Here is a 14,331-nt window from a genome sequence, read left to right on the forward strand (position 1 = left end):
TGTCATCCTATTCAATCCAATAGTTATTCGTGGTTGAATGTTGCACGTCAGATTACCCACAAACACAAATAAAGCAGTGTTTGTCCCCTAAAGGGACCCCAACTGTACAGAAGGCATCCGTACAACGCTGAAGACAAGACATTGAAGTCACATCCCTCATGTTGCGATCCAAACATTATTAATAATGTAACGCGTGTCATTCCTAAATGGGGACAACAACGAGAAAGACGAGATGGAGGAGAAAAAAAGCCTAAAGCCGTGGCGGGCGGTTTGAACTGTCAATCCAGTCCGGCCCCGGGGGGGGCTTGGGGGAGCGAGGACTGGGAACCGGGTGAAGGATGAAACGGGAGAGTGAAAACAGGCCCGGTCTGATATCAGCGCTCCACTGGGACGCTAACCTCCTCAGACGGACCTCTGGTTTGAACTCTAAATACTTCCTAGGTCCATGCCGTGACAGCGGCAGCTGAAATGTGCAAAATGCAGATGAACAGACAAGGTCCTTTGCGTCGTGTTGACAGGCGGGACCACAGAGAGAGCCCAGCGGGAACGCCCGGTCACTCCGACGGCCACGGCCAGGGGTTCAAGCAGTTTGTGGAGGAGATAAGTCTGGGACTGTGTCACAGTAACAATACATAATGGCAACACATTTTTACACCAGAGGGCGTGTTGTATTAAAAGGCTTACAATAATATAAACTCTGATAATATATGTTCTTTCATTTATGGTAATCAAAGATGTGAAGAGCATTTATTAGCCCGACCTGGTAAACAAAAGGCTGACACTTTGGTCGATAGTGTAGTTTGGGAATCGGCTTCTTCAACATCTAATGGCCTTATCCACTGGACGTTTAAAATGCAATTTGTTTGCTTCTGCGGGATGATAAAATTGACTATTTCACTGCAAATATCGCAAATAAAAAAGTTTTTGAATACAGAGTGAGAATCCAACTTTAAACGTCTGGCTTCACCTTGATTGTCGTGCAGCAAGCATCAGTCAACAACATTTCGAGAAATGACGGGAGAGCTACCCGGCCATAAATAACCAGTTCCAATGTTGTTTTGTTTCCATTGTACAGAGACGCTCTGTACTTTCCTTACTATCCTATAGTATTTCAGGAGGCAGCAACACACACAAACACCACGTATGTTGGCAGGTGTTAATATCTGTGGGATAAACGCTCTGCAATGTTCAGCCATCGATCTATCACACCAACAACAACAACAACAACAACAACAACAACAACACTGTTCTTGGTGAAATTGAGAACGCAAAATATCGGTACAGAATGCCCTAAAAACACAAACATATATTTTTTTACTTCTACTGGAAAGCCCTTTTCCACTGTCCCAGCAAACCATCAAATGAGCTACTAACAAAACCACGGTTCCCAGTGATCCGGAAGGCCAGTAATGAGCTGCAGTGTATCAATAGGATTAAAGGGCCTTAGCCCCACTGCTGCTAAATAACACCTGCAAGCTAGCTGGGGCTGTGGAAACAGCATGGCGGGGCTTTTCTGCGGGTCTCAGAATTAACCTAGGACCGTGAGGTCTTCTTCTCTTTTTACCCTTTTCTGACAGGGAAACGCGCACTGGTCTGCTCCGTTCAAATGAATGTTACCGTTAACATGTTTTGCCCCTGAGGCTAACGTCACACCACGTCAAAAAGTGGGTAAATACACCGGGAGGCTTTTAAAGTCGACTCCCAGACCGTTAACGGATGGGTTAGTCGCCGCACACATGGACAATTTGCCTGACAAGACAGACAAAGTTATTTTTTCTCCTTTCTTTCCGGTATGCTCGCTGGATAATTACTGTCATTGATTAATAATCCTTGGCCAGCCCATAATAATCAGTCCCACATGTGCTTGTTCTTCTAAAAGAGAGGGTCATTTGCCACCGGGATTCACACAGCCTGGACTGCTTAGTGGAATGTAATGAAGAGCAATTTTCTTGTCTTGAGAGCAAAGAGGGTGGTGGTGGTGGTGGGCTGGTCCCCATCGCCTCGGCTCCATCCAACCTCTAGACAAGAAGATCTCTGGTTCATACGAGTTCACATGAGCTGCGAGGCGGGCTCCTGCCCTCCCTGTAGATAGGCTTATTTAGCATAGATGGTATAGAGCGGTGTATGCGGTATAATTTACTTTATTCGTTCATAAACACAAGGAAGGATTTCATTTCCTCTATGTTTATTTCTCTGCTGCCACAGGTGCCATTGAATTACAATCCCTGCGCTACTGAAAAAGCTTTTTTCTTATTCTGGGGGGGCTTGGGAGGGAAGAAAGTGTCCTTCTGCTCTTGCTTGAACGAACCAAATCGTATATAATTTGGGGCTCTGATTATTCCTTAATGACGGTCACCACCTGGATGATAGTGAACAATGGTCAGGCATGGCGGTTGATGGATGGGCCGCTGCCATTGGCTTGTTAGTAGAGCCCTGAAATAGCAGTTGTGTAGGCGTGGGACCCAAGCCCACAGCCATGCCTCAATTTGAAGCTAAGTGTCTGCCGGTTTGTTCGGTTTAAGTTGAGGTATAGACTAACTCATTTCCAATTACTCGCGTGGAGGTCGATCCCAGAAACAAGTGCACTTCTTCCAGCACTCGCCCATCCGGGAGTGAAAAGTGTTTAGCGCAAATTTGGGGAAAGGCAGACTAATGTGTTGGCAAAAAACGGAGGAGTGTAAGCCCACGTTGGAAACATTTAACTTTGCCAAGCAGTAAATGGTAATGTTCCATCTGTGTGCTTTGCTTTCACTCTTGGATAACTAGATAAAAAAAAAACACCATCTGTACACACGCGTCCACAGAAGCACGCTTGAAGCAGTGTAAATGTGCTTATTTTGCAGAAAAAACGATATCTAAGTGTTATGTTCACACGTTGTTTATATGTGGTCGTATAGGCAACATATGAACACGGAAGCAAGTCATTATTTAAATGGTACAAAAGAAACATGGCCGCCAACTTGAATCAGATTTAACACTGTCAGTTCATTCAATGAGGCAGTTTCGTACCAGTTAAAGGGCTACGTTTTTTGCCCTGTCACAACTGATTTGGATTCAATGGGCTGCCCAAATTCTTTGATATGTCAAAAACTCAATACAGCTGTCATTTCATTGCATTGGTCTCATTCAGAGCAGGGACGAGACAGTGAAGAAAGGTGACGCATCAAACGTATACTAATAATAAAATCATTACAAAAAGAAATAATCCACACTTTAAGGAAAATCTAAAAGAGCCTGCAAATAGCATGAAATCCATTATACACGACGTGCTCATGGTACAAAACAACACAACGAACGCGCGACAAAGACGCAACAACAAAGACACAGGAAATGGGAGGGAAACGATGCACAAATGTGTCGCCTTGTTTGTTTACTCTGTCATTTCCGTGTGGGTAGGTGATTATTTGGGATTTGTAAACTGATGAATAAGACGCTCTTGGCAGTTGTGGCGGTGTGGGAGGAACACATAAGTCACTGTCAGAAACTGATGGAAGAACAACACAACTCTGGCACGAGAGCGAGAGCGCGCGAGAGAGAGAGAGAGAGAGAGAGAGAGAGAGAGAGAGAGAGAGAGAGAGAGAGAGAGAGAGAGAGCGAGAGAGAGAGACGGAACAAGAGACAGAGATAGCAGGAGACAGAGAGAAAGAGAGAGAGAGAGAGCGAGAGAGAGAGAGAGAGCAGCGAGAGAGAGAGAGCAGCGAGAGAGAGAAGGAGAGCGGGAGAGAGAGAGAGGAGAGAGAGAGAGAGAGAGACACGGAACGAGAGACAGAGAAAGCGGGAGAAAGAGAGAAAGAGAAAAAGAGAGAGAGAGAGAGAGAGAGAGAAAGACATGGAAGACAGAGAAGGAGAGGGAGGGAGAGATATGTCTATGGAAATTGGTAAAGACTAATTATGTGGCCGTGTTCCAGTAAATAGTTGATTCACTCCCTCACCATTAACTAATTATTTGAACAGGTTTTTTTTTTTACCTTTTTTGGTTCAGTTGTTTTTCCTTGGTTAGATTTTTTTACCTGCTCAAACTTTATTTTCATGCCAAAAATGCTACTTCAAATTGAATGGGAATGAATGGAAAATAGAGAGACATATAAAGAGACAGAGAGAGACAGAGAGAGAAAGAAATAGAGATACCTGTGGAGATGGGTAATTTTTTTTTACACTTTTACCTTTTTGCTTAATTTTGATATTTGTCCTCGATAAATAGTTTAAACTGCTTGAATTTATAATAGAGAGGGAGACAGATAGAGAGACAGGGAGAGAAACAGACAGAAAGAGAAAGAGAGACTGAGAGATGGGGCCAATGAGAATAATGTCTGCCACAGCTGTTATTTTCCAAGATAAGCTGAGAGGGACAATGCAGATGGAACAAAAAAGTGTTGTCAGTCACGACAACACAGGGTAATATTACAACAGGTTGTTATATTTGCTGGTAGGTTTTATTGGATTAGGGAGAATCCTCATCGCCACAGCGACATTGAGGGATTAGGATAACTCTCAGGCTCCATCCATCCACTCGCTCACCTATACTGTATTCATCAGTATATAACAGACATCTTTATGGCAAAATACATTATCACATCCTCTGTTCTGTTTTCTTCATCGATATGACAATGTCCTTGCTTGGTCGTCCATTTTTATGTTGGAATTCATATTATATGCAGTTGTATACCGTCTCGTCATCTCAACTTGCCTGAAACCTTGTGTTTAATCCAGCTGGGGTCGAGTACATATGGTGGTGCATCCCCCCCCCCCGCCTCTCTCTCTCTCCCTCCCTCCCACCCACCCACCCCCCCGCCTCTCTCTCTCTCTCTCTCTCCCTCCCTCCCACCCACCCACCCCCTCAAAACATTGATTCCACACGCTAACCGTGATGAAACAAAGGGCGGACAATGCGCCGGGTGTAATTGCCACATGCAACGCGTGGTGACAGAGGTGCGTCTGCCTCTGTTCGCCTGCCTCTCGACGAGTGGCGGCCCTACAAAAGCACCGAGACATCACGTATTCATGAACACATGTGCCACTCTCTCCCTCCATTCATTTATCTCACAGAACTCCCAGGCAAACATTCACATAGACTTGCATGCACACGCACACACACACACACACACACACACACACACACACACACACACACACACACACACACACACACACACACATTCACTCTCACGTGTACACTCTGTCGAAGAAAACATTAGGTTCTCGATGGAGCCCAAACAAAGGAGAAGGCGTAATCTACAGGCGCTCCTGCGGTAATGGCGTCGAGAACCATTAATAGAACAAATCAGGGATGAAATATCAATCAAATGATCCAACTAATAGGTTTCTTAATGTCTTTGTTTGTGTGCAGATGGCATCTCCAGCTAGCCATAGCATATCCACCGATCATATTTATTAGCCTGCAAAATAACAATGGCTTCGCTCATGAGGAATGGCGCGTCCCGAAAACAAATAAACTGTCGTTAAAATAATTGTGTTTTTTAGGATTATGAGGATAACCTCATTCCAAGCGCTCCTCTAGAACTTGATGGATGTTCCCTGTTTTACCCCTTATTTCTCCTCCCTGTTATGAACTGTGTCTCTCTCTATGGTTGACTTAATGTGTGTTTGTGTGTGTGTGTATTTGACACCCTATTTTAAACAGTGCATAGTGTGTTGCTGTGTGTATGTCTGTATTCTTCGCTGTGTGTCTGTATTCACTGCAGTGTGTGTGTGCGTGTGTGTATTTATTTCAGTTTGTTTGTGTGTGTAGCTCTGTGGGTATCTGTGTGTCTGTCTGTATTAATTGGAGTTTGTGTGCGTGTGTATCTGTGTGTTTGTGTGTGTGTCTGTATTCATTGCAGTTTGTGTGCGTGTGCATGTGTGCGTGTACATGTACATGTGTGTGTGTGTTCGTGTGTGTGTGTGTGATTGCTCCCAGCGGCATGTGAAGCTTTATTTCATCTTGTTTCCAGGGCTTACTGCTTCTTCACCCAGAAAAACCCAGGAATGAAACACAAAAGAAAAGACAATAAGTTGCACTTACATTTGGCGGGCAGATCATAGCCACAGGTGATTTTGGCTTTGCCGGTTTCACAGCCATTAAGGGAGTGACACTCATCATACAGACATCCCCCCGCAGCCTTGTGTATGCAGCCATCAACTGCAAAGGAGACAGAAACACACACACGCACACACACACACACACACACACACACACACAGAGGTCAGTGCGAGAGAACAGATAACATGAGGACATAAAATAGCAGTTACATAAAACGAAAGAGCAGTGGGGTGAATGAATTGGTACATCATGCGCGCTTTCGACGGGGAGGCATTCGCAGACGACGTAAGACAACAGATGTTGAAACCAACGTCATCGCTGCGGTGACCTTGATTCATCCCCAGCACCCGCGTTGTTCCCCGAGAGTCGCACCGCTGCCGCTTTACGTTTAGCCGAACACCCGCTCCTTCTGTTTTAACACCGCCGCACGTGGCTCTCACGCGGTACTTTGGCGGTTTTCTGTAAATATTGACAACAGGCAGCAGAGGCTCGGCTTAGATCTAATAATGGCCGGGGCGCAGATGAAAATGAGCCTATTGCAGCCAGCGGCACGAGGCTACAGTCACACCATTATCTCCGCTCTGGGTTCCCTGAGGCAGGGCTGGGGCCGGCCTCGCTCTTCTCTGTGTACCCAGGCGTTACGGCGTTGATCTGTGCCTATTCTGTCGCCTCACCCTTTCCCCTCCTCCCGACAACACCACCCCTCCCACTCCCTGCCTTTGATGGGTGTCCTGGTTGTACTGGGAAAGCCCTTGCTTGCTCGCTACGGTTTTAATTTTCCCGGGTTACGGCGGCGACGGAGGTGATTGATGGCGCGTCTCACAAGAGAAGGCGTAGAGATAGAAATCCACATTATCCGTCCGCGCGAGGGCTGACAGCCCTTCCAAGAGCCTGTTATCAATCACACTGAAACATCATGAAATCCTCTTCAAGTCATCCTGTAAAATCCTCATAAGCCATAAGAGGTTAAGGGAACCGAGAGGAGGAGAAGGAAGTAAAAAGTCATTGGGCAAACAGGGGGGGGATAGGATTCTTTTTCAGAGTAAACACCTGTAACGCTTGCTATTCCTCACTGGATTATACTGCCTCGTGAGCAGCAGAGTGTGGGTTTGTTACAAGGAGGACTGATGAAAGCTATCTCTATCCACATGTGGGCTACTGAGACAACACAGGAGCCTACATGCCTTCATTACAATCACATTAATTTAACACAACACACAACGTGATGGGCGTCTGTCACAAACAACAACAACTTTGCTTTGGTGTAATGTCCATCTTTTGCCTAAATCATCTTTCTTTATTCGTGTCGTTCTTTTTCGCTTTATTTAGCTATTTATCTTCCAGGGACGAATCAAAGACAACAGCTGGGTGGAGGGTTTTGCGGCGGTATGTATCATCTTTAATGGAGCCGGGGACAGCTAGAGGACAGAGATGGATCCTGATGGCTTTTTGAGAACCCAAACATACGTGTGACAAAGACGGAGGTGTGACGGGCAAACAGCACGATGACAGCGACCGCTCGACCGACATGAAGGTGGCCTGGGGAGTCAGTAGAACAATGTCTTACCGTGTCGACGAAACAACATTTTCACTTTCTCGCTGATTATTGATCTTGCTTGCTTGATGTTCTTAGGGCCAATAACTGTACTACCCAACTACACACCCTAAATAATCCACACTTATTTAGATATAACTTTTCCTACCGCGCCAACCAGATTTAGTCTTTTACGTTCTGATGCCTACAGACTTTCCCTGTAAAAATGGCAGACTTTTCTTACTCCATATCCATATCTTATACTAACATGAAAAATTAGGGAATTATTTTTGCAATATTAGGGCAAGTTTAACAGGCAGAACAAGATGGCCGCAGCTCACAGTTTATGCGTTCATAGAGTGTTCGTGTGTGTATATGTGTATATGTGTGTGTGTGCGTGTGTGTGTTAACAGTGTGTGTGTGGGTTTAGAGTGTCTTTGTGTATATGTGTGTTTATGTTTGTGTGTGTGTGTGTCACATCCTTAAGCCCTGTGACAACTCGATCATTAGGGTCAGCTACACAACTTTGCGTATGTGTAAACATCCACCCCATGAGCTGTGCGGCTAGCTGATAGGTCGCGGTACCCTGTTGCCGAGCGACCGGTACCTGAGTAAGGTACCCCCCATGGAGCCTCTCCAGAAGGAGAGCGCCCCCCCCCCCCCCCGTGACTCATCCTCCGTCTCCGTCAGGCCTGGTCGATCGGCTGCCCAGGGGCATTGTGGGAGCCCGAGAGGAACCAACCAGACTGCGGGGTTGCGTCACGTTGCAAAAAGCTTTGCCAGAAGGATCTGCACCCTCTGGGGTGCGTCTGGGCCCCCTGAGTTCCGGCGTTTTTTAACGGTTAGCGAAGGACAACCTAGATAAAGGTGCACCACCGTTTCTGTGTGATTTTCTCTTCTTTTAATGCAAAGTAAAGCGGGCCCCTAGTGGCGGGCCGCTGGCTGGTGGGGGCCCCGGCGTCGCCGCCCCGAGGACTGGCGAGGCTCTGCTCGTAAATCCAGGAAGGAAACGCTGAGCTGATGTGGCCGAGGGCCAGGATCTGGGATCTGCAGTTTAAATTCACCTGCTCTGCTCAGATGCCTTCGCGGAAGGAGTGGGGTTGTGCTGATTAATGCTGAAGGAGTGTGTGTGTGTGTGTGTGTATGTGAGTGTTTGTTTGTGTGCAGGCACTTGTGTGCATGTGTGTGTGTGTGTGTGTGTGTGTGTTCGTGTGCATGTGTATGTGTGTATATGTGTATATGCGTACGTGCGTGCGTGCACACGTGTGTGGGCGCGGGCACTTGTGTGTGTGTGTGTGTACGTGCGCTTTGTTGTTGATGTTCTGCTTGTTAGCATGCTGACGTGTGGGGGCGCCAAAAAAATAAATTAAAAATATCTCAAACTTGTGATCTCGGAGCTAACTAGACAGTGACGCTTGGCGGCTCCAACCAGGGGAAGGAAGTCATCGCTTCACCCGGAAAGCCACCGCGCAACACATCCATTATTTGGATGACTCACAGCAGATGGGAAGGAGGGGGGAGGGGGGGGGGGGGGTGGTCTTATTCTTTGCTTTTTTTTCGAAGTGGAAATGTGACCCAGATCCAATTTGGTCATCAATTCCTTTCCCCCCATTTAGGCAGTGTGCGTTGGGATGTGTGTGTATGTGGGCATTATTCCCAGCAGGATCCTATGGAAGGGGGCGTGTGCGATGTTTCCGCCGGAGCCTCTGATCCTCATTAACAGAGACTGACACCGACGCTCACCTCACATCCGTCAAGGTGTGAGGCAGTGCTCGCTCCGACACTCACGACGACAGACGTGACGTCGGATGTACGCCGAGACCTTGCCAACACGGGCAATTACACAATACATTACAATGGAGGTATACCGATACATATATGTGGCTAGGAATAAAACATTTTTTCACATCGACTGGAAAATGCGACACCCTTGTGTGGGTTTTAACTCAGTTTCAAGGACGTGGGTGAACTCTGGAAAACGCGTCCACTTTTGTGTTCCTCACTAAGCAAGTCACACAACGTTTAACAAATCAAGACGCACACCAAGAGCGACAAGTGCATAACACGAACCCTCTCACCCCTGTTACGCACTTATTGTATGTTTGTACGTCCTTGCACTTACAAATACTACTTCGTATCGAGTAGCATCTTATCCTAGCGATCTTTGCTGCATATGGGGAATGGGTTTACCTTACAATTGTAAGTGCTTGGCACTTAAACATCCTTACTTTACCGACAGCGATGCATTGTTGTTTTTCCTTCTTCAGACAAATGTACGTATTGTAAGTCGCTTTGGATAAAAGCATCTGCGAAATGCCCTAACTGTAAATATCTGAAACAGGCAACCATCGCTACCCACATTTCAGCGGTCGGCCGGTTAAATATCTTCAGTGAAGGACATTTATTTTAAATGCTTAATATTTAAGTGGGAGCATCTGTCGCCCACTGTAGTGTAGCCCTATCCCTTTAGTCGCTGGTGAAATATAACGACCGGTGCCTCGTCTATCTCCCTCCCCGCAGCAGTCGCCCCAGCCGGGCCCCTCTGCTTTAAGGGCCTATGTGGGACAAAACATTTATTCATCTCCTTTGAGTGTCTTGCTCCCCCCGCCCCACAGCCCACAGGCACCCCCCGAACCAGCACTCCACCGCTAATGAAGATAACTTTGAGCCTGGGCTGCACAGCATCCCTCTGAAAAGAGTGAGAGCCAGGGCGAGCGGCAAAGACAGAGAGGGCGAGGGAGAGAGACAGAGGGAGAGAAGGAAAGTGACAGAGAGAGAAATAAAGAGTGAGAAAAAGAGAGGGTCGGGGTAAGATGGAGGACATTACAGATTGAGAGAGACAGATATAAGGGACGAAGAGCATGCATCGGTGCGTTTGTGTGTGTATCTGCATGTGCGTGTGTGGGTATGTGTCGAGGCAGGCGGGTATATGTCTTTGCACGCGCGAAATGCTGGGATAGTATGAATGAGTCCCAGAGCCGTAACCTTGGCTCTGCCATTGTTGCAGCCCTCTCCGCCGTGCCCTCCCGGGGCTGCGTTCCCACATGCATTAAAGCACTCCGCAAAACCCTGCTTACCTTCCCGGGCCACTCCCAGGCCCCGCCTGGGAACCAGCCGCCCTCCCCCGCTTGCGGCCGCTCCTAATTTCTCTCTCACCCTCCCTCGCCCTCCATCTCTCACTCCCTGCCTCTCTTTCTCTCCCTGTATTTTCCATCTCCTTTTATCTGTAAATCCATCTCTCCCTCTCTCTCTTTAGCATCTCTCTCACTCTCACTCTCTCGATCTACCTCCCCCCCTCTCTTTATCCCCCTCTCCCTCCATCTCTCTTCTTTTTCTCTCTCAATCTCTCCCTCCCCCCTCTCTTTTTATCTCCGTCTATCTCTCTTTAGTATCTCTCTCACTCTTTAACTCCCTCTTTCTCTCTTTAGAATCTCTTTCACTCCCCCTCCCCCTCTCTCTTTATTTCCCTCTTTCTCTCTTTAGTATCTCCCTCCCTCCCTCTCCTCCCCTCTCAATCGCTCTCTCCACACACAGTGAATACCTGCTCTGCTCTCATTACAATACCCTGCTTTTCAGAAATAGTGTCAGCCGCAATTTTCTCCTCCTAATTATTTCCTTGCTCCTCAGAGGCTCAGGTTCAGGACTGGAGCCAGCCGAGGAGGAGGAGGAGGAGGAGGAGGAGGGGGGGGCTACACTACGCCGTCTGAGGGAGAAGGAGGGGGCAAACTGCCGTGGGCAGTATCTGGCAGGATAGCGTGTGGGCAGGGTGTCAGGGCATCATCTGAGGGAGGGAGGGCGCTGCGTTGTTTAGGGGAGGGAGGATAGAGGTATCAATGTCAAAGGACCTCCTCCCTCCCTCTCCCTCTCTCTCTCTTCCTCTCTCTCTCTCTCTCTCTCTCCCTCTCTCTCTCTCTCTCCCTCTCCCTCTCTCCCTCTCTCTCTCTCTCTCTCTCTCAAGAATCAAGTCTAGGCTTTCACGTTCTCTCTCTCTGTCTCTGTTTATCTCTCTCTCTCTCTCTCTGTTACTCGCTCTCTCTCTCACTGTCTCACTCGCCCTCTGCCTCTGTATCTCTCTTTATCTCTCTCTCCCTCCTGAGAGAGACAGTTTCCAGTTGTTCAAAGCTGTAATGTAAACAATATAAGAGACGGCGAGTGACTCATATCAAATGCTGCAAATATCATTCAGAAACCGTCGCCTCGTCCACCCCCCCTATCCTCACCTCCCCTACGTTTTACGGTATCCATGGCAACAACGTTTCCCTCTGCCTCTTATCTGCATATCTCATCTCGTCTGTGTGTGTGTGTCTCTCTATGGCGTCCGAGTCGGAACCTGAGACGGACACCGCAGAGAGAGATAACATGCTGATGAAATATGCCCCCCCCCCCCCCCCTCCCCTCGCGTCTGTGATTTACGACGCCATCTTCTCCCTCCACCCATTCCCGCGCTGAAGGAGATAATGACACGGATTAGTTCCTAATCAAGTGCCGATCGGAGATGGCGGTCTCTCCACCAAATGTCAGATAGATGTGGTCCCCCATTGTGCGTGAGCCCCCCAGCGGTACTGGGGGGCTTCTGTTTGCTAATCACCGCCTCGCACTGCGTCAACGCGCGCTCAGCTGTGCTAAAGTTATCGCAACGCCGTTGTTAATCTGCTCGGCGTAATGCAGAAGGAGCAGGAGAAGGGGCCCTGCCATGAGTGAGGTGGGGAGGAAGGTGTACAGTCAGTCACACAGAGAGGCTGTTCACCAGAGTGACGGAGAAAATACACCCGCAAGCGTACATGTTTCACAACTCCCCTGACACTCCTTTGTAGGCTGGAACAGGAATAAATGACACACATCACAGGTCTTAAGCATGTTACACACACACACACACACATACACGCACACACACACACACTGTGAGCAGACACACCACACACACTGTGAACACACACACACACACACACACACACATTGTGTGGGGCGGCCATCTTGTGTAAGTCCTCAGGGTAGTACTGATAACAAGGCATCACTTTTAAAGGTACAAGTTGTTCTAACAATAGTGAAAGTGGTGATAGAGCCTTTTATAGATGTTCTGTAGGAAGGTGAGACAGGTACACTGATGTCGTATTTTGCTGCTTGGTGAGGGTGCTGTAACTTGCCAGCGGAGCCGGTCATCCATCTTGCTTTAACCATTTACTCCTGGTAGGGGTCAGAGGGGGGGAGGGGGCGGAGCCTGTCCCAGCTGCCAATGAGTGCAACACAAGTAGACTCCCCCCTTGAATGGGACACCAGTTGAGTGCAGTTGGCCAGAGAATTAGTGGGAGTTTTAATCTTCTCAAGTAGTCTACGTTTATATTATGGGTGCATAATATAACAACCAAACAAGCCGAGTTGTTGATATGATATAACATCTCCTCCAGCGATGTGTTTTTCCCCTGTGTCTACCATTGCTGTCCACCTACTAACCATACTGTAGGCTTACTGTATCTCAATAAAAAAATGTTCTCAAATTGCAGGTATCCATGTTAAAATTATTCAAAAAAAACTCTGAATCGATTGCATCTCGTTGATTTTTGTGTTTCGCTTTTTTGCCTTTGCTCAAAGATGACCCCGCAATTTGTGTTAGTGGTATTGACGTGAGCATATTGTTACCCGGGCTAACCTTATTATTTCAACGTTGTATTCCAGAGTGCTATTGATCTATAAACATGCTGAGAACAAAGCATTCGGTAGACACGCCAGTAGTGGTGTTAATAAGCTTCTGTTTATGTTATATCATAACCAAAGGTTTCCTTGAGGAAACGTTGGAGAATTAAAAAAATAAAAACTCTCTTTCAGAGATCCCTGATTGTTTATCTTGGGTTGAATGTCACCGTCTCACCTGTGAAATAGAAATTGACCTTAGAAAAAAATAACCTAAACCTGTTATTCAGCCTGTTATATATGCCTTTTTATACAGATCTTCCGTGTCTCCTATATCAAATCACAAATTCACAAAACTTACTCGCAGCAAGGAGCCACGTTCTCCACAGAGCATGTTCAATCCAACATGCACCCCAGCTTGTTCCCGGGCCCGACCCCCTGTGACCTCTCTGCAGCAGGTTTAAACCAGCCCGGCCACCGCTGACTGACCCCCGCGCCGCGAGGACAGACAGGAGACAGCTGCGGACGGGCCGGTGCCAGACCCCGGCCGCGCTGACCTGCTGGGGACAAGATGGACAAGATGGCTGCCGCCTCCCCTCTGAAGCATTCCCCCCCCTCGGACAGCCAGCCAGCCAGCCCTGTTTTAACTGTGCCGGGAGTGATATTGCAGCAAGGCTGCCGCGGCTCTGCGGAGCCACACTGCTGGGGGAGACAACCAGCGGCAGACGGTCTGTGCATTCCTCCCGTGACCCCTGACCCCGACGACCGCTGTCCGGTTCATCTGCGGACCGGAGAGGCACTGCTGGCCGGTCATAACACAGCCCGCTGTGGGGTTAACCACTCCGGGAAGGTCTTGTAAACACATTGTGTTAAGGGGATGATCAACCCCCCTCCCCCCCACCAGCCAACCCCCGAAACAGCACAAACACACACACACGTTCACACACACACGTTCACAAAGCCCACCAAGAGAGACACTAACCGAGCCTCTTGGCTTCTTCTGCCATCTACGATATCTCACAGACTTTTCACCTCTTGACTCTCCACACAGACTCTTATTTCAAACGAGCACTCTGTCACTGGGACTATTATCGCCTCTCCTCCGAGGTTGGATTACCTTTGGCACCTC

At 47.9% G+C, this 14,331-nt stretch overlaps 1 protein-coding gene across 2 annotated transcripts in view; it reads right to left on the reverse strand.

Annotated features, from left to right (window-relative positions):
* macrod2 (mono-ADP ribosylhydrolase 2) overlaps nt 1-14,331 on the reverse strand; it is a 403,152-nt gene that overhangs the window by 239,743 nt on the left and 149,078 nt on the right. For both annotated transcript variants that reach the window (XM_079730230.1, XM_079730229.1), the window contains exon 5: nt 6,023-6,139. In XM_079730230.1, the coding sequence (XP_079586356.1) occupies nt 6,023-6,139 (117 nt within the window). The remainder of the gene's footprint in view (nt 1-6,022; nt 6,140-14,331) is intronic.

Source organism: Pollachius pollachius (assembly GCF_949987615.1).
Source record: "Pollachius pollachius genome assembly, chromosome: 2".
Classification (NCBI taxonomy): domain Eukaryota; kingdom Metazoa; phylum Chordata; class Actinopteri; order Gadiformes; family Gadidae; genus Pollachius; species Pollachius pollachius.